The sequence below is a fragment of the Pipistrellus hanaki genome, assembly GCF_964339955.1.
Source record: "Pipistrellus hanaki genome assembly, chromosome: 12".
NCBI lineage: Eukaryota > Metazoa > Chordata > Mammalia > Chiroptera > Vespertilionidae > Pipistrellus > Pipistrellus hanaki.
This window is the reverse complement of record NC_140514.1, coordinates 54,379,006-54,392,484: the sequence shown is the minus strand read 5'-3', so window position 1 is coordinate 54,392,484 and position 13,479 is coordinate 54,379,006. Positions and strand designations below refer to the sequence as shown.

Genomic DNA, 13,479 nt, shown 5'->3' with positions numbered 1-13,479 from the left:
CACCTGTTCATCGGCTCAGAGAAAGCCCAGCTTCTGTTCCCTGTGCACTCAAACCCCGAACCAGGAGCTGAGGCATGTTCAGGCTTCCCAGGAGGAGAGCGGTATCGCTAAAATGAGCAAGTAGAAGACTCCCCGCACTGAGGCAGACAGTGGGTTTTGTTCAGTTTTTTCTCCTTTGTTTTCCAGAGTCACTGCTAAGGGACAGTTGTGTGAACTTTCTTTAAAGCACATTTTTGGTGTTAGACCTAGGGAGGGAGAAATGGGTTCTAAATATGCCAAAAGAAAATGGTTGGAAAAGTCATGTGTATGAAACTTCTGTAAAATCAGATAATCTGATTAGGTCTTGAGGAAGAGTTCCCACCACAACTGACAGAGACGGTTGTGTTTAACTTGGCAAGCTACCAAGAGGGTGTGGCTGTGACTCTGTTAACTGACACCCAACACCAGCTTTGATGGATGTTACTTGGGAGAGAGTTTACTAAAAACCGCCTTTCCATATTTTTCCTATTTTGATCACTTTCTTTGTTCTTTTGTTCTTCCTTTTTTTTTTCTTAGGCTAGATGCATACAAACCAATACGATACTTGGAAAACAAGGCAGCTTTAAATGAGGCGTTAGGGCGGCTGAATTGGCCCATTTCACTGAAAGAGCTGTCCATGCTGGAGAATGAGATCCTCGCTGGGAAGATGTACATCCAGCAGGCCATGGAGCTGCAGGAGGCCGCCATGAAGGAGGACACTGTGAGCAGGGCACCTGCCGAGGTGGGTACCGCGGAGGGGTCTGTGTGGCCTCCCTCCCTCCCAGCCAGTCACTGCCATCCCTGTGCTGGTCTGCCTCCTCTCTCCCACCCCCCACACTGATTGCTAAAAGATTTAGCGCCAACCCAGAGAAGGTCCAAGGACTTCTTTCAACAGGAATTAAATGCTACTTGATTTTATTGTGACCTTATTTTTAAAACAGTACATCTTTAACTGCAAAATAAAACTAAGCAGAAGTATAATGTCATGATTAAAAGCTTGGATTTGCTATAAGTCAAAGCAAGGTCCAAATTCAGATCTGCCACTAATCCCCGTGTAATCTTGGCCAATTACTCTGTCACTCTAGAAGTGGGATCATTGGGTCAAATAGCAGTTCCATATTTAATTTTTTTAGGATCCTCCATACTGTTTTTCATAATGGCTTCACTAGTCTGTATTCCCACCAATAATGTACTAGGGTTCCCTTTTCTCCACATCCTCACCAGCACTTGTCATTTGTTGATTTGTTCATGGTAGCCATTCTGACAGGTGTGAGGTGATTCCACATGGTCATTTTAATCTGCATCTCTCTGATGATCAGAGACTGACATTTTTTCATCTCTTGGCCTTCTGTATGTCCTTTTTTGGAGAAAAGTCTATTTCGGTCCTTTGCCCATTTTTAAATGGTCTTCCTTGTTGTTGTATAAGTTTCTTATATATTTTGGATGTTAACGCTTTACCAGATGTATCTTTGCCAAATATGTTCTTCCTTACAGTGGGCTCCCTTTTCATTTTATTGATGGTTTCTTTTGCTGTTAGAGCTTTTTGTTTTGATATAGTCCAATTTGTTTATTTTCTCCTTAGTTTCTCTTGCCCTATGAGATATAGCTGCAAACATATTGTAATAAGAGGTGCTTGAGATTTTGCTGCCTATGGTTTCTTCTAAAATTTTTATGGTTTGATGACTTACGTTTAAGTCTTTTATCCATTTTGAGTTTATTCTTGTGTATGGTATAAGTTGGTGGTCTAGCTTCATTTTTTTTTTTTTTTGCATGTATCTGTCCAGTTTTTCCAGCATCATATATTGAAGGGATTATCTTGACTCCATTGTATGTTCTTGCCTCCTTTGTCAAATATTAATTGAGCATAATGGCTTAGATCAATTTCTGGGATCTCTGTTATGTTCCACTGATCTATATGTCTGTTCCTGTGCCAGTACCAGGCTGTTTTGAGCACAGTGGCTTTGTAGTATAATTTGATATCTGGTATTGTGATCCCTCCAACTTTGTTGTTCTTCATCAAGATTACTGTGGCTATTTGGTATGTTTTTTGATTCCAGATAAATGTTTGGAGTATTTGTCATAGATCTGTGAAATATGCTATTAGTATTTTAATAGGGGTTGCATTGAATCTATAGATTGCTTTGGATAGTATAGACACTTTAATGATGTTAATTCTACCAATTCATGGTCAAGAAATATTCTTTCATTTGTTTATATCTTCCACTATCTCTTCTTTCAACATAATCTAGTTTTCCAAGTACAAGTCTTTACCTCCTTAATTAAATTTATTCCTAAGTATTTTAATTTTTTTGTTTCAATGGTAAATGGAATTGTTTAGTTTCTCTTTCTGAGAATTCACTATTGGTGTATAAAAATGCTATAGATTTATGGGTGTTAATTTTCTGTTACATTCCAAATTCATTTATTAACCTATCGTGTTTCCCCGAAAATAAGACATCCTCCGAAAATAAGACTTAGCGCATGGAAAGATAAGACATCCCCTGAAAATAAGACCTAGCGCAACTTTGGGAGAAAAAATTAATATAAGACTCTGTCTTATTTTCGGGGAAACAGAGTAGTAGGTTTTTTTTTTGTGTGTGTGTATTGCTTTTTTTTTTTTTTTTTTTTTTTTTTTTTTTTTTTTTGTTAATAGAGTCTTCATGGTTTTCTATGTTATCTGCAAATAATGAGAGTTTTACTTTCTCCTTTCCAATTTGGATGTCTTTTTATTTCTTTTTGTCTGATCACTATGGTATAACCAAGACTTGCGGAATTATGTTGAACAAGAAAGAGGGCACTCCTGTCTTGTGTCTGTTTTTAGGGGAAATGGTTTTAGGTTTTACCCATTGAGTATGATGTTGGCTGTAGGTTTGTCATATATGGCCTTTATTATGTTGTGGTATAATCCCTCTATTCTCACTTGTTAAAAATTTCTTTATTGATTAAGGTATTGCATATGTGTTGTTCTACCCCATTTGCCCCCCGCCCACTCATGCCCTCACCTCCTGTTGTCTGTGCCATTGGTTAAACTTATATGCATACATACAAGTCCTATGGTTGATCTCTCCTCCTTACCCCAACACTCCCCTACCTTCCCTCTGAGGTTTGACAGTCTGATCGATGCTTCTCTGTCTCTGGATCTGTTTTTGTTCATCAGTTTTATGTTTTTCATTATATTCCATAAATGAGTGAGATCATGTGATATTTATCTTCCTCTGACTGGCTTATTTCACTTAGCATAATGCTCTCCAGTTCCATCCATGCTGTTGTAAATGGTAAGAATTCCTTCTTTCTTACTTTGCTGAGTTTTTATCAAAAATGGGTCTTGGAGTTTGTCAAATGCTTCTTTTGTGTCTATTGATATGATCATGTGATTTTTGTCTTGCAATCTGTTTATATGCTGTATCACATTTATTGATTTTCAAATATTGTGCCAGCCTTGCATCCCTGGAATAAATCCCACTTGGTCATGATGTATGATCTTTTTAATGTATTGCTGGATCCAATTTGCTAATATTTTGTTGAGGATTTTTAGCATCTATGTTCATCAGGGATATTGGCCTGTAATTCTCTTTCTTTGTCATGTCTTTATCTGGTTTTGGAAATAGGGTAATGTTGGCCTCATAGAAAGAATTTGGAAGTATTCCTTCCTCTTGAATGTTTTGGAATAGTTTGAGGAGAATAAGGGTTAGTTCTTCTTTGAATATTTGGTAAAACTCCCCTGTGAAACCATCCAGGCCAGGGCTTTAGTTTGCTGGGAGTTTTTTTTTTTTTTAACTTTTTTAAAATTTAATTTAAAATTTTTTTATTACTGCTTCAATTTCATCAGTGGTTTTTGACCTATTCAGGTTTTCTGATTCTTCCTGATTGAATTTTGGAAGGTTGGATTTTTCTAGGAATACGTCTATTTTGTCCAGGTTGTTCCATTTGTTGGAATAATGTTGTTCATAGTATTTTTTTTTTATAATCCTTTGTATTTCTGTGGTGTTGTTGTTACTTCACCTCTTTCACTTCTGATTTTATTTCTTTAGGTCCTCTGATTCTTGGTGAGCCTGGCAAGAGGTTTTCTTGATCTCTTGTATATATAAATATACACACAAAAGTCTCTATGTCTGCTCTGAACTTTTATTACTTCCTTCCTTTTATTTACTCTGGGCTTTTCTTGTTGTCCTCTTTCTAATTTTTTAAGTTGTAGTAGTGTTAGATAACTTATTACCAGTGTTTCTTGTTTGTTTTTGTTTTGTTTTTTGTTTTTGAGGTAGGCCTGTAGTGTTATGAACTTCTCTTTCAGGAATGCTTTCGCTGTGTCCCATAGATTTTTGGATTGCTATATGCTCATTTGCATTTGTTTCCAGAATGTTTTTTGTTTGCTTGTTTGTTTTAATCCTCACGGGAGGATATTTTTCAATTGACTTTTAGAGAGAGAGGAAGACAGAGGGAAAGACAGAGAGAAATATCGATGTGAGAGAACCACATCGAATGGTACCCTCTTGCACATGCCATGACCAGGGCCTGGGCCGGGGAGGATCCTGCATCCAAGGTATGTGCCTTTGACCATAATCAACCCTTGGACTCTGTTCTGCAGGCCAGTGCTCTATCCACTGAGCCAAACCAAGTAGGGCTAGGATGTTTTTTATTTCTTCTTTGATTATGTAACCATTTTTTTTTTGTTGTTGTTCAAAAATGGATTTTATTTTTAGAACAGTTTTAGGTTCACAGGAAATTCGAGTAAAAGTACATTAAATTCCCAAATACCTCTCCCCCCCATTCTTCTAAGTACAGCCTCTCCCATTATCAAAATCCTGCACTATAGTGTTACATTTGTTTCAGGCAATGACTCAACATAGACACATATCCCAAAGTCCATAGTTACCATTAGGGTTCACTCTTGGTGTTATACATTCCATGGGTTTAATGTATCATCACTCATACCTACTGTTATAGTATCATTCAGAAGTTTCTCTGCCCTAAAAATTCGCTATGCTCCATCATTCATCCCTCTTTTTCCTCCCTCCTGGAAAACACTGATCTTTTTACTGTCTCCATAGTTTTGCCTTTTCTGAAATGTATCCAGTTACAATCATAAAATATTTTAGCAATAGACATTTAAGGTTCCTCCATGTCTTTTTGTGACTTGACAGCTCATTTCTTTTAAGCACTGAAAAATATTCCATTGTATGGACGTACCATAATTATTTTTTATAGTTAAATTTGTCACTTTTAAAATGGTTTCTGAATTTTGATTAGTTAGAAAGATTGTTTCATGTCAAGATTATTAAGAAACTCACCCATATTTTTCTTCTGGCAAACCCATTTATGGCTTATTCTTTACATTTAACCCTTTGCACTCCGCTGTCCCCTCTCAGGGGACATTGCAGTTTATTAGTGATTACGGGGAATTGAGTTAATTCAACGCACGTTTCGCAAAGTAGCGTCAAGTAGCTGGTAGCCAATGTCCAGAATGGTTCGGAGTAGCTGGTAGCCAATGTCCAGAATGGTTCGAAGTGCAAAGGGTTAAATTTTGACTCATTTAGAGTATATGCTGGCATACAATGTATGTTCAAAGTTTTTTTTTTTTCCTTATCACTCCAAAACCATTTATTGAAACATCTTTTACCTACTAACTTTTTTTTTTTTTTTTTAAATCAATCTTTATTCATATTATTACAAAGGTTCCTCATTTCTTCCCCCCTCCACCAGGTTCCCACCCCACCCTCTGCCCCCTCCCCATCCCCCATTGTCCTCATCCATAGGTGCACAGTTTATGTTCAGTCTCTTCCTCCCTCCCTCTCCCCGATAGTAAATCCCTTTTCAGATAGTAAATCTGTTACTTAGCATTTTCTCATATCAATAATACCTCCACATGCCCAATGATACTTCACACAAAAGACATTTCCAAATAGGTCAACCAGCCTCATCCAGGCCCCACCCAAGGCACTCACAGATCAACACCCCAGCGCTATACTAACTCAACACATCCAGATCTAAGCCTTCATCACTTGATTCAGCAGACCCTCAAGTTCCCGCAAAAGTTTCCAGCCATGTCTGAGAGGCAGCCGTGGGCAGGTACAGGTGAGGAGCGAGCTGTTTCGGGCCTGGCTGCTCCGGGCCTGGCCTCTGTTGCTCTGGTTCGTTCCACAACCAGCTGCTCCGGGTCTGGTCACTGCCGCTCCCGACCTAGTTGCTCTGGACTTGGCTGTTGCTGCTACAGGCCTGGCCGCACCCGACCCGGCTGCTCTAGGACCGGTTGCTCCGGTCCCGGCCGCTCCGGGCCTGGCCGCTCCCAGCCTGACAGCCGCTGCTCCGGGCCTGGCTGCTCCCAGCCTGGCAGCCATTGCTCCTGGCCTGGCCGCACCAGACCCTGCTGCTCCGGGCCTGGCAGCTCCCAGCCTGGCAGCTGCTGCTCCGGGCCTGGCCGCTCCCAGCCTGGCAGCCGCTGCTCCTGGCCTGGCCGCACCAGACCCGGCTGCTCTGGGCCTGGCTGCTCCCAGCCTGGCAGCTGCTGCTCCGGGCCTGGCCGCACCAGACCCGGCTGCTTCGGGCCTGGCCGCTCCCAGCCTGGCAGTCGCTGCTCCGGGCCTGGCCGCACCAGACCCGGCTGCTCCGGGCCTGGCCGCTCCCAGCCCGGCAGCTGCTGCTCCGGGCCTGGCCGCTCCCAGCCTGGCAGCCGCTGCTCCTGGCCTGGCCGCACCAGACCCGGCTGCTCCGGGCCTGGCCGCTCCCAGCCTGGCAGCCGCTGCTCCGGGCCTGGCCGCACCAGACCCGGCTGCTCCGGGCCTGGCCGCTCCCAGCCCGGCAGCTGCTGCTCCGGGTCTGGCCGCTCCCAGCCTGGCAGCCGCTGCTCCGGGCCTGGCCGCACCAGACCCGGCTGCTCCGGGCCTGGCCGCTCCCAGCCTGGCAGCCGCTTCTCCAGGCCTGGCCACTCCCAGCCTGGCAGCCACTGCTCCGGGCCTGGCCGCACCAGACCCGGCTGCTCCGGGCCTGGCCGCTCCCAGCCTGGCAGCTGCTGCTCCGGGCCTGGCCGTTCCCAGCCTGGCAGCCACTGCTCCTGGCCTGGCCACACCAGACCCGGCTGCTCCGGGCCTGGCCGCTCCCAGCCTGGCAGCTGCTGCTCCTGGCCTGGCCGCTCCCAGCCTGGCAGCCGCTGCTCCTGGCCTGGCCGCACCAGACCCGGCTGCTCCGGGCCTGGCCGCTCCCAGCCTGGCAGCTGCTGCTCTGGGCCTGGCCGCACCAGACCCGGCTGCTCCGGGCCTGGCCGCTCCCAGCCTGGCAGTCGCTGCTCCGGGCCTGGCCGCACCAGACCCGGCTGCTCCGGGCCTGGCCGCTCCCAGCCTGGCAGCTGTTGCTCTGGGCCTGGCCGCTCCCAGCCTGGCAGCCGCTGCTCCAGGCCTGGCCACACCAGACCCAGCTGCTCCGGGCCTGGCCGCTCCCAGCCTGGCCGCCGCTGCTCCAGGCCTGGCCGCACCCGACCCGGCTGCTCCGAGCCTGGCCGCTCCCAGCCTGGATGCTCCGTGCTTGGCTACTGCTGTTCTGGGCCTGGCTGCTCCCAACCCGGCTGCTCTGGGCCGGGCTTCTCCGGGCCCAGCCACTCCGTGTCTGGGTGTTCCTGGACTGGCCACCCTGGGCTTGGCCGCCTCTGCCTCAGGCCTGGCTGCCACTGCCCCAGGTCTGGCTGCTCCCGTGCTGGCCGTTGATGCTCTTGTTCTGGCTGCTGCTGCTCTGGGGCCTGGCCACTGCTGCTCCGGGCCCAGCTGCCACTGCCTTGTGCCTGGCCACTCTAGGCCTGGTCGCCGCTGTTCCAACATTCTGTCCCTTTTTTCTATTTTTTTTTTCTTTTAAAAAAACAAAACAAAACGCATTTATGTTGTAATGTTGGCTGGTGCGTTGAGTTCTGACTAGTCTTTGATTTTTCAAGATCTTCTTTGTATTCTTTCTTAAGTAATTTTACTATCATTTGCTCTCACTTGATTTCTTCACATTGAGAACTTCTTTGGTTTCTTCCTCCTTGTCCTGGGAGCTCAGCAGGTTGGCCTGTGGCACCCCTTTGTTCTCCGCGGGCTCCCGCGCTGCTCCAGCCTGTTGCCGGGGTCGGCGCCGCCCAGGAAGCAGCCCCCGTCCTTGGCTCCGTTGCCAGCGCTCAGCAGTCGAAGGCTCAGGGGCACCCCCCCCACTGGGGGCCCCGTCGCCCGGCTCCTTGCTGGCGCCCGGCTGGCCGGTGTCCTGCAGGGGCTCCTGCTCCTCGTGGCGTTCCTCCAGTCTGGGGCTTTCTTTCTCCCTCCCACTAGGGGAGTCCAGGATCAGAGTCAACAGACTGTCCTCTGCGCACAGTGTGCGCGACTCCGGGGGCTCGGCCTTTCGCCGCGCTCCCAGGACTCCACCTCACAGCTCCGTCTCCCCCTGCCCGAGCCTGGGTCCCCAGGGACTGGCCCAGACCTGGAGTTCGGGGCGGTCTGGACTGAGGCTCAGAGCTGCCGCCGGAGGCTTTGTTTCTTCCGGCTAGGGTAATCCAGCATCAGAGTCAACATTCAGTCCTCTGCGCGCCATGTGCGCGCGACTCCGGGGGCCCCGCATTTCGCCGTCCCCCGGGATTGTCTCCCCCTGCCGGAGCCTGGGTCCCCAGGGTCTGGCACATAACTTGGGGCTCAGCGCTGCCGGTTCGGGGGTTCAGCCCAGGCTGGGGGTTCTATTTCCTTCCTGCTAGGGAACGCCAGGCAGCACCCAGCCCTCTCCTCCTCTCCAGCTGCGACCTCTCCGCGCGCGTGTGCGTGCGAGCGCGCAGCATGTCTCCGTACCTTAGGCTTTTTTTCAGCTCCTCTGATTTTCCTTCTGGTTTTCTCCCTCCTTCCTATTGTAGAGTTTTCAGTCAGTCGACTACCTGTAGCTCTGGGCAATGTCCACTCTACATTTTAGTTGTATTCCCTTGAAATTGTTGTGAGCTGCTGCGGCTAGGTGTATACCCGAGCAGCCATCTTGGATCCTCCTCTATGTAACCATTTTTTAATAGTATGTTATTTTGCCTTCATGTATTTGGTTGTTTTTGAGTATGTTTATTGTAGCTAATTTATAATTTCATGCCATTGTGGTCTGAGAAGAGGCTTGATATGATTTCAATATTCTTGAACTTGTTAAAACTTATTTTGTGTCCTAACATGTGGTCTATCTTGTGAATGACCTGTGTGTACTGGATCAGAACATATATTCTGCTGCTTTGGGTGAAATGCTCTGAAGATGTCTATCTGATCTAATGTGTAATTTAAGGTTACTGTTGCCTTGTTGATTTTTTGTCTGGAAGATCTATCATTGATGACAGTGGGGTGTTAAAGTCCCCTACTGTGATTGCATTGCTGTTGAGCTCTCCCTTAAAGTCCACCAAGATTTTCTGTATATATTTGGGTGCTCCTATATTGGGTGCATATATGTTTACCAGGGTTATTTCCTCTTGTTGGATTGATCCCATCAGTATTATATAGTGACCTTCTTTGTCTCTTTTATGGCTTTATTTTCAGGTCTGCTTTGTCAGATATGAGTATTGCTATCCCAGATTTGTTATTTTCATTTCCATTTGCATGGAATATTTTTTTCCATTCCTTCACTTTCATCCTGTGTGAATCTTTTGTTCTTAGGTGGATCTCTTGTAGACAGCATATAATTGGGGATTGTTTTTGTATTCATTCAGCTACCCTATGTCTTTTAATTGGAGCATTTGATCATTTATATTTAAGGTTATTATTGATAGGTACTTATTTATTGCCATTTTTTCTTTATGACTATGTTCCTCTATGTCTCTGCTTCTTCTTCTTTTAAAAAAATATATTTTATTGACTTTTTACAGAGAGAAAGAGAGAGGGATAGAGAGTTAGAAACATTGATGAAATAGAATCATCGATCAGAGAGAATCATCAATCAGCTGCCTCTTGCACACCCCCTATTGGGGATGTGCCCACAACCGAGGTACATGCCCTTGACAGGAATCAAACCTGGGACCTTTCAGTCCACAGGCTGACACTCTATCTACTGAGCCAAACCGGTTTTGGCTGCTCCTTCTTCTTAATGCAATCCCTTTAACATTTCTTGCAGAGCTAGTTTAGAGGTACTGAACTCCTTTAGTCTTCTCTTGTCTTTAAAGTTTAGTTTTTTTACTTATAAAATAGGAGTATTAGTAGTATCTGCCTCAGAGGATTATTATGAAAGTCAAATGTGCATTTAAAGAACTTAGTATTGAAAGCCCACTTTGAGTGCTAGCAGTTATTATTAATAAAACAAAGCTTGTAATAAAAGAATAATTTATTATAGGAGTGCTTCATTATTTATTACCCCTTTGAATCTTTTGCTTCTATTTTTCCCCCTTGAATATATTTTTACATAGATGAAGTCAGTGTCCATAATCATTTTATATTCTGCTTTTAATTTAGCTTTGTCTCATAAACTTTCTCTTTATTTTTTGCTGAGTCATGAGATTGGTATTTTTTTGTGGTTATATAACATTTCATGGTGTGCATATATACACTAATTTATTTAACTCTTCTCGGAATGTTGGACATTTAGCTTATTTTCCAGTTTCCTTCCCTTTTACATCCTGTTTTAATGATTTCTATAGTGCACATAGTTTAACTATTTTATTAGGATAAATTCTTAGGGGTGGGATCCTTAGATCCTACCTCTGGGGTCTCTCTTCCACAGTCAGGGCTCTACTCTGAACAGGTGTGGGCTGGCCCCCGACCTCCGCATCTGGAGAGCCATGTGGAGGCCTTCTCAGTGGGGTGCAGGCAGGAAACAGACTCCCCTTCTGTTGGTCCAAGTGAAGGAACATTAGTGAAGGGACTTCCTGCAGAGGTGGACGGAGGTCTAAGGTAGCCCGGGGGTCTAAGGTCCCCAGCAATGGCGGGAGCGTGCTGCTGGGTCCGGTCAGCACTGGTCCCGAGCAGGGAGTAGAGCTGGAGAGACAGGGCGGGAGGTGTGCAGAGCCAGTGCCCAGCCAGTCCTCCCCAAACCCTCTACCCTGCCAGTCCTCCCCACACCCTCTGACCTGCCTCCCATGGCCTCGCCCCTCCAGAAGCAGCCACAAGGGAATAGTGTGAGTTGTCCCTGGGGTCCGCATCCTGGGGCAGGGCAGAGAATGGGCTTGTGGGCAGATGAGTGGAGTGGAGTAACCAGCTCAGAAATCTCTTAAGTTTTCTTAAAGGCGCAGCATTTGTTTTTGGTCCGTAGCCTATGTGAGGTGTAGCACAGCCATGGCGATAGCTGGTGTGGGCCATGCTCCAGGCAGGAACGCCAAGTGGCTCCAGTGTGTGGTTGTGTTCACCTCTGGAGGAGCAGCTGGCATGGGTAACTGTATCAGCGCCATCACACCGCAGATCCCAAAGGTGTGGTGATTTTCAGATTTAAGTGTTTAAAACATCTCAAACCTTTTTCATTTTGATTTTTTCCTAAAAGAACAAGGAGGGAGTATTCCCTGAGATGTTACAAGTTTGCTCTTCAAGCTGGGGAAATAGTTTTATCAACATCTAATGTATATTGATAGGGTCTTTGCTTCTACCAAACACATAGACGTGCGCACGCGTACATACGCACACACATGGGCACACACACGCACATGTAGTTCATCCTTGCACAGGAGCTGTGGTTAATGGCAGTCAGGCTGCGCGGTGGAGAGGACAGCTGAGCGCTGGCTTCCAGGCCAGGCTCCCTGCTGCCGCTGTGTCCTGTGCTTCCGACGGCCACTCACTCAGCCCCGGAGCCACCGCCTGAGCGAGGCGGCTGCTCTGCTCGGGAAGCACCTGAGAGCAGGCAGAAGCTGCATAGACCCTGGGGGACGAGCTTCTCACTGCGTTTTCTAAAGTGCCGTTGCTCCTGAGCCCTGGGCTCACACGCCTTACCCTCAATGTCCCCGTGAGCCCCAGTGTCAGCCTGCTGTGTCTCTGAGAGGTTTCCAAGGAGAAACCTCTTAGCTCCCTCTTGAGAAGGACAGAAATTTCTCCTCAGAGCATCGCTCACTGGCACAGTAGCTTGCCCCCCATTAAAAGGCAAACGCCCTGGGAAGGGAAGCACACGGAAGCCTTCCACCTCTACAGAGTCCCCACTCCAGGGCCCGGCAGGCGGCGGGAGAGGGCCACTCCTGGCTCACTCTTTCCCGGAAGGTCTTTTTCTCATTCTCTGTCCGGAACCCATTTTAAGGGGCGGCAGGCCCTGGATACGCTGGGGGTCCGGGGTGAAGAAACCCCTCTCAATCTGAAGAAGAGGAAGAATGAGGTCAGAAAGCACTCCAGGCTGGCCCATCCTCCTCACCAGGTGTCACAGGGAGTTGGATTAACAGCAGAGACGTGCTAATGCTCTGGCTTAGAAGCAGGTGTCCGGGAGAGGAGAGGGCAAAGTGCCTGCCCTTCATGTGAGTCTTGGCTGCAGCAGCTGCAGGCTGTCCATGGGCCCAGCGCGCACTGGGGCTGCGGTGTGGCAGCAGCTCCAGTGATTTGGGGCAGGAAAAGCTCATTGGTGATGGTTTTATAGCAAGGCTTTGAGCCCCAAACAACTTCTAGTTAGATCCTAGAAATGCATTCTGTCCCTGATGTGGAAGCATGCTGTTTATTAAATGCAACATGTTAAGCCTTAAACATTTAGTAGGCGCACTGTCCCCTCCGATGCAAACTGGAGAGCATGAGTGTGAAGTGATGAAGTGAAAGAAGTGTGGCATCATTTTGCCTCCTGCTCTACATCGCCTGGTAACTGAATCTGGCAAAGAAGTGAATTAGGATTCACTGGGGTTTGGAGGCAAGGTGCAATCAAATACCCAGTGGACAGCATCCGGGCTGCCAGCGTCCTTGCCACCCCACTTCCTCACTGAAGCCGGTGCACTGCTCTCAGGCACCTGAGCGTGAGCTGTGTGGGCTTATTGAGTTAGTGTTGGCACTTCCTGTTCTTTCCATCCTGTCTGACTTGCACTCCATGGATTTCTTTTTATAACTCAACTAGAGGCCTGATGCACGAAATTTGTGCAAGGGCTTGACTCAGCTCTCACAGCCCCAGCTTTATCTGGAAGGTATTCCAGCTGTCCAGTCTAATTAGCATATTATGCTTTTATTACTATTATAGACTGGAGGCCCGTTGTATGAAGATTTTTGCAATAGGTATTCCTTCCCTTGGCTTCCAGCATCAGTTTTCCTCTAGCACCTGGAACCTAGGCCTTCGCTCCGGCCGGAGTATGCCTTCTTTGTCTTTGCTGCAGGCTCTGGCCAGAGTCTGCAGTCTTCATCTTCACTGTGGTCAGAATGCTGCTCCTATAGATCCCTTTGCCTCCCCTCCCCCTCATAGCAGGCATCCTGCCCTGCTCTGCCACTCTGAGCCTGGAGTAGCTGGGTGGCTGCCATCTTTGCCCTTCTAATTTGCATATTCCCTCCTGGTTGGCTGGTGGGAATAGTGGAGTGATGGTCAGTTTGCATGTTTCTCTTTTATTAGTGTAGATGACAT

The 13,479-nt window shown here is 47.1% G+C and overlaps 1 protein-coding gene across 1 annotated transcript in view; it reads left to right on the top strand.

The window, feature by feature from the left end:
* Positions 1-13,479, top strand: part of VWA3B (von Willebrand factor A domain containing 3B) — a 119,370-nt gene that overhangs the window by 90,887 nt on the left and 15,004 nt on the right. The window contains 1 exon segment of the mRNA XM_084900373.1: positions 556-760. Within this exon segment, the coding sequence (XP_084756499.1) occupies positions 556-760 (205 nt within the window).